The 7213-nt window shown below is 41.0% G+C and overlaps 1 protein-coding gene across 1 annotated transcript in view; it reads left to right on the top strand.

Moving 5' to 3' along the window:
* The window catches only part of inpp5b (inositol polyphosphate-5-phosphatase B), a 48368-nt gene that overhangs the window by 9659 nt on the left and 31496 nt on the right, over positions 1-7213 (top strand). The window contains exons 2-5 of the mRNA XM_016290387.1: positions 2674-2771; positions 2855-2884; positions 2987-3097; positions 4687-4824. Of these exons, the coding sequence (XP_016145873.1) occupies positions 2699-2771; positions 2855-2884; positions 2987-3097; positions 4687-4824 (352 nt within the window). The 5' untranslated portion in view covers positions 2674-2698. The remainder of the gene's footprint in view (positions 1-2673; positions 2772-2854; positions 2885-2986; positions 3098-4686; positions 4825-7213) is intronic.

Here is a 7213-nt window from a genome sequence, read left to right on the forward strand (position 1 = left end):
AGATGAGATGGAATAGGATCAAGCGGACAATTAGTAGGATGAGTAGAAAGAATGAGTTTGGAGACTTCTGCCTCAGAGAGTGAAGAGAAGGGTGTAAACGAGTGTATGTTTGCTGGTAAGATGTGCTTGACAGATTGTGGTGTGGAAAATTGTGCACTGATGGTTTTAATTTAATTAATGAAGAACGTGGCAAAGTTGTCAGCTGTTAGAGTTGATGAAGGAGGGGAAGGAGGAGGACAAAGGAGCGAGGAAAATGTTTTAAGGAGCATGCGGGAGTAAGACGAATTGTTAATTTTGTTATGATAGTATGTCTTTTTAGCAGTGGAGACATTAGCAGAGAAGGAAGAGAGGAGAGATTGATACATATTAAGGTCAGTGGTACGGGCTGGCCTGGAAGACAAGGGACAGACAAGTGTCTAAACAAGATCAGTAGCACTGTTAGCATCAAGAGATGCTAACTGTTTAGGGAGAGGAAGGGAAGATGAAACCATAGCAGATAGCCGAGAGGGTGAGAGTTGAGCGTAGGTTACGTAGAAAGATGACATGTGTAGGGGTATTGTGTTGTGTCAGGAACCATGTTGAGGTTAAGAGTGAGGAGGAAGTGATCCGAGGTGTGCAGTGGAATAACCAGTACATGATCAGTGGAGCAGTGTCATGTGTAAATAAGGTCCAGTTTGGTTGCCTGATTTGTGAGCCGTAGTTAACACTCTCTTGAGATCAAAAGAGGCAAGCAGAGTGTGGATGTCTGCAGCCTGAGGTTTATCTAGGTGGATGTTGAAGTCTCCAAGCGTAACTAGGGGAGTACCATCCTCAGAAAAGGTTAAGAGCAGCACATCTAATTCATCCAAGAAGTTACCCTGTGGCCCTGGGGGTCGATAAACAACTGCAAAATGGATTTTAAAAGGGTGGGTAATAGTGACTGAATGTGATTCAAAGGAGCTGTTAATACCCAGAGAAGGTAAAGGAATAAATTCCCAGTCACCTCCACCTCTTCCAGTCAGACGGCAAGTGTGGGAAAAAGAGAAATTATTGGAGAGTGCTGCAGGACTTCAGTGTCCTCTGGTTTGATCCAGGTCTCTGTCAGGGCCATGAGGTTTAGCCTTGAATGACTAGCAATAGATGTAATGAAATCTGCTTTGTTTACTGCAGACTGACAGTCTTTAGATGGTCTTTACACTCTTCCATCTTCACACGAGGGTTGGCGTGGTATACTAACCTTTTTTATACCATTTGACAAAACGGAAATTGAATTCAGCTGAACACACTTTACTGTTTATCACAACAAAGGGCTAAGCAAGCGCACGGCACTGGCAAGCCCTGCGTTCCATTCGGAAGGGCTCATCCCTATGCCCTAATCCCTTCAAAGGGTTTACCCTCCGGAGTGAAAGCTTCGAAGGGTTAAAGGGTATAGGGGACCAAACAACTGTTCCTTGAAGTGCCCTTCTGCGTCATCATCACATGCCCACACGGAGGCGCCGTCATCATGCAAAGAATCTGCGCAAAGGATCATGGGAGCCTGAAGTGTCCATCAGTTGTACCCGGGTGTGCCTCACACATCCTGAAAAGTGAAGCTGTGGGCTCTATGATCGCCCCCTATTGGCTGGCTGCAGTACAGGTCATAAACCCCGCCCTCTCCATGTAAACGAATGGGACTTGAGTCAAAATAAAAAAATTAATTACACTCCCAGTACAATTTTCCGAAAGATGTTTTTTGTAATTTAAGGTAGTTGTTATTACGCTGATATACAGTATGTTCAATTGTTCGTTTTTGTGATAAGTTTGATTTTAGCTAGTAATTTGATGCTACAAAAACGGGGCGTGTCGTTATGGTTGATTGGGTCTGTGGGAGTTTGGGTGAGAGTTTGATACCGCGGCTCCACCTCACGACACTACTGCGCAGACTCTGGCTCCAAACAAATCTCTACTGCACAGACTCTGGCTCCAAATTATGTCATTTATTCAAGATGGCAGCGGCCAGACTGAGATGCTTTGGCTTCACTTTTCTATAGTGGAAGGAAGTGCAGACGCGTCGTCCATCTTATTTTACAGTCTATGGTTGTACCCTTTGAAATCCTTCATTCCGAAAGGCCCTTTGAAGTGGCCAGTTTTGAGCACTTCGGTTTGGAACGACCCTTCAATATGGCGGCCATGATTGTTTTCACTCCGAAGTGCCCTTCGGAGGGCGATATATCTCGTTTGGAACGCATCAAAGGTATGCGATAGAGTACGAGACCAAACGCAACTTCAGCACGTCTCAACACAGTAAACAAAACAAGCGTTTCCTAGCAACGACAACTGCGCAACAACAAGTTAGGGTTAGCATTCCCATAATGTTTGCAAAGTGATAAAATTGATTGTTCCATTAATGTTGTCTCAAATGTTCACATAACTAAGAAAATGTTTTCAAAATGTTTTCATAATTTAATGTGGGAAGGTTAGCTAAATAGATCATATTTTTCTCAGCTGGGTATATACATTTAAATTGCTCTTCTAAAACAAAAAAAAGGCTTTATTAATGATTTATTTTTTAATTATTTTGTTACTGACTTTTATCAACAGCATGTACAACTTAGCATTAATAGTTTTTAATTAATGACAAAAATCTAAAAGACAAAAAGTTTCTAAAACTAAAGTTGTGTTTGCAGACTTTCAACATGTTCTGTTTATTTTCAGGTTATTCATATATTCCCATCGAAGAATGGCCATCACTGGTGATGATGTCAGACTGGATGAAATCATACCCATTTCTTATGACTTCTCAGTTGTTGAAGGTAATTGTTGAAATAATTATTTAGTTCATATTAAGTGAAAATATGGTAAATGGATTTAATGGATTTATCTGATATCTCCACAGTTTCATCTCCAGATGAGCTTGCTGTTGTTGGTGAGCATTTATATTATATATCAACAGTTGCAGTAGTGTTTGCATCAATATTCAGTGTATCTCAGGACTATTTTAATAGCTAGTTTACTTGTTATTACAAAGGTGCAGATACTCGGGTACGAGTAACTTTTTTTGAAGAGGAGTTGGAGCTGAAGTTACCCTTTGGTTCTCATACCCGTCTCTTCCTCAGTGAAGTCAATCGGGCATGGAGTGGTAAGATACACATTCTGCATGACTTTCCATAGCTTTGGGTCAGTAAAATATTTATTTACTAATGAAAAAATGGACAGCTTTATTCATTAAGGATGCATTAAATTGATCAAAAGTGACATTATAGCCATTTATAATGTGACCAAATATTTCTATTTCAATTTAATGCTGTCATAGAAACCTAAAAAATTAAGTTTTCACATAAATCAGCAAAATCAGTTTTTAATATTACGGTACTAATAATAAATAAATAAAATGCTTCTGGAAAATTCAGCTTTGCCAACACAAGAATAAATTCTGTTTTAAAATATATTCAAATGGGGAAAAATGTTATTTAAAATTGTAATAATATTTCACTATATTATTGATTTTACAGTATTTTTGATCAAATAAATGCAGCCTTGGTGAGCAGAAGAGACTTATTTCAAAAACATTAAACATCTTTCTGACCCCAAAACTTTTAAAAGACCTTTGTGTAGAACTATGTGGTTTTTCATGTTGAGTAGTGCATTAAATGAAGGGTAATCCACATGGCAGTGATGCAGAAGAAAACGTTGCATTGATACCATCCATAGCAAACCTGCCAAACGTGTATCCATTCATGCTAACGAAATTCTGAAAGCCATTCGAAGACATCAGCTGACTGGTTCTGTCATTCATTTACCTGGTAAAACGGTACTTTTGGAAACATTGCGTAATAACAGGGAAGTCCAGCTATACAACCTGCGAGTGCTATATATATATATCTTCACAAAATAAACTGAGATCATCTATAGGTTATTCAGAGTGAAGAAGCTGAGCAGCCAGTGTGTTCAACTCTCAGACAACAGCTAATTCTAGCAAATACACATTAAGGAAGACGAGAGAGAGAATAAGATTGCGGAACAGAAGGGTGTGAGAGGCGGAGTTTGAGTTCAAAAAAGAAGGTTGTCTGCTTCTATTCAGTTTGTGGCTTTTAAGATACAGAATAAGTAGCTATTTGCTCTAATGATTGTTGATCTACAGTGCATCTTTCGTGATTTAAAGATGAAAAGATGAATGCTTGAAAGTAATTTCATCTGACGCCTCGAACTAAAGTCAACAAGGTCTGAAGAGGAAATATGCTTAGGCTAAGTGATGTTTAACAGATGCTAGAAGGACCTTCATCACTTGAGCGCTGATGACGAGTATCAGGGGCTCAGCAGATGTGCTCATTAACCGGAAGAAGAATATTAGAAATTTGCAAGGTAAGCGGCAACACGGTTGTACTGTAGATAATTTGTGGTCGTATAGAAACTCAGACACCAGCAGCCACTTGCTTGCAAAGGGAAGTTAGAGCTCATCTGTGTGATGAGATGTTGAAGTTAGTGTGAAATTGCGGCTAATAGTTTTGAGAGAGGGAACGGCAGCAGAGGAAAAAAGAAAAATACAGTTCCTTTTTGCCTTTCTCAGAATATACATAGAAATGATTGATGTTCTTAGAGGCAGTATTCAGCTAAGACTCATGTATTCATATCATTATTTTTTTCTATGTATTTATCACTGTTTTATCCTGAAACTGGAAGTTTAATTCATCTATGTAAAAACAATAAATGAGTCTTCTAAAATTGTAGATGTCTGTGAGCAGTATCCGAAGGAAGAACCAAAATTTGACTGGCTTACCAAGTACCGTAAGATGTCAAAAGGAGCTCGATCACTAAGAAAGTCAATTGGAGCAACGACTGTCAAGATGAGACAAATGAAGAAATCAGGTAAGCGTTGCATTTGCCACCACAGGAATTAGTTACATTTTAAAATACGTTCAAATAGAAAACAGATATTTTAAATAGCAATTTCGCAGTATTATAGTTGTTACTGTATTTTTTGATCAAATAAGTGCAGCCTCATAAAAAGGCTATACTTGCACATGTCCATAACATCAGAATCAGAATCAGAAAGAGCTTTATTGCCAAGTATGTTTGCACATACAAGGAATTTGTTATAGTGTCACAAGCTTCCAGTACACGGAGACAACAACAACACACAGATAATAAAAATGAGATGTGAATAAAATACACATGCATAAATATAAACCACAAAAAAAAGAATAAATTGTATGTACATGTGTGGTATAGATGGAATAGGAATAGAATAAAATAAAATAAGTTGTAGGGATGTACTAGGATTTAGGGTGATAAATAATTATAAGGTTATTGCACATAATGTACTTTAATTGCACAATGGGAGAACATTAACTGTTCATGAGGTAGATTGCCTGGGGAAAGAAACTGTTCTTGTGCCTGGCTGTCCTGGTATCCGGTGCTCTGTAACGCCGACCAGACGGCAAAAGTTCAAAAAGGAGATGGCTTGGATGTGATGGATCCAGAGTGATTTTCTGAGCCATTTTCCTCACTCTGGATGCATACAGTTCTTGGAGGGTAGGCAGGGGGGCACCAATAATCCTTTCAGCAGTCCGAACCGTTCTCTGTAGTCTTCTGATGTCTGATTTTGTAGCTGAACCAAACCAGACAGTTATTGAAGTGCACAGAACAGACTCGATGACGGCTGAGTAGAACTGTTTCAGCAGCTCCTGTGGCAGGTTGAATTTCCTCAGCTGGCGAAGGAAGTACAACCTCTGCTGGGCCTTTTTAACAGTGGAGTCAATGTGAGTGTCCCACTTCAGGTCCTGAGAGATAGTGGTGCCCAGGAACCTGAATGACTCCACTGTCGTTACAGTGCTATCCATGATGGTGAGTGGGGGGAGTGCAGGGGGGTTCCTCCTGAAGTCCACGATCATCTCCACTGTTTTGAGGGTGTTCAGCTCCAAGTTGTTAAGACTGCACCAGACAGCCAGCTCTTTAACCTCCTGTCTGTAAGCAGACTCGTCTCCATCCTTGATGAGACCGATGACTGTAGTGTCATCTGCATACTTCAGGAGCTTGACAGAGGGGTCTTTAGAGGTGCAGTCATTGGTGTAGAGGGAGAAGAGCAGTGGGGAGAGGACACAACCCTGAGGGGTGCCAGTGCTGGTGGTGCGGTTGTTGGATGTGAATTTACCAATTCTCACTAGCTGTTGCCTATCTGTCAGAAAGCTGGTGATCCATTGACAGATAGAGCTAGGGACAGAGAGCTGGGTTAGTTTGGTCTGGAGGAGTGTTGGGATGATGGTGTTGAAAGCAGAGCTAAAGTCCACAAACAGGATCCTCACATAAGTCCCTGTTTTGTCCAGATGTTGCAGGATGAAGTGCAGTCCCATATTGACTGCATCATCCACGGACCTGTTTGCTCTGTAAGCAAACTGCAGACCTGGCGCACATCATCCTCACTGATCTGAAACGTAGGAGTGGGGGAGAGGGGGGTTGCAGGAGGTGTTGATGGTTGTGTGGAGAGATGTTCAGAGCGGGTGTGGGGTGTTAGACTGGGAGTTTCAAATCTACAGTAAAACTCATTCAGGTCTTCAGCAAGTTGTTGATTGGCCTCAGTGCTGGGGGATGGTGTCTTGTAGTTGGTGATGTCCTTCAGGCCTTTCCACACTGATGCAGGCTCATTCGCAGAAAACTGCTGTTCTAGTTTTTTAGCGTAGTTCCTCTTGGCCACTCTAATCTCCTTATTCAGTGTGTTTCTGGCCTGATTGTACAAGACTTTGTCCCCCCTTTCGTAGGCGTCCTCTTTGGCCTGACGAAGATGACGAAGTTTTGCTGTTAACCATGGCTTATCATTATTGAATGTTAAATGAGTCCTGGTAGGGATGCACATGTCTTCACAGAAACTGATATATGATGTTACAGATTCTGTGAGCTCGTCCAGATCGTTGGTGGCTGCTTCAAAAACACTCCAATCAGTGCAGTCGAAACAGGCTTGCAATGCCTGCTCTGTTTCGTTGGTCCATCTCTTTACAGACTTTACTACAGGTTTAGCAGATTTAAGTTTATGCCCGTAAGTCGGTATAAGATGAACCAGGCAGTGGTCAGATAGTCCTACAGCTGCTCTGGGGACCGAGCGATATGCATCCTTTATTGTGGAGTAACAATGGTCCAGTATACTACTGTCTCTGGTGGGACATGTAATATGCTGTCTGTATTTTGGCAGTTCACGGGAAAGATTTGCTTTATTAAAGTCCCCGAGAATGATTAAAACAGAGTCCGGGTGTTGTTGTTCTGT

The sequence above is a fragment of the Sinocyclocheilus grahami genome, unplaced genomic scaffold (genome assembly GCF_001515645.1).
Source record: "Sinocyclocheilus grahami isolate Dianchi unplaced genomic scaffold, SAMN03320097.WGS_v1.1 scaffold258.1, whole genome shotgun sequence".
Lineage (NCBI taxonomy): Eukaryota > Metazoa > Chordata > Actinopteri > Cypriniformes > Cyprinidae > Sinocyclocheilus > Sinocyclocheilus grahami.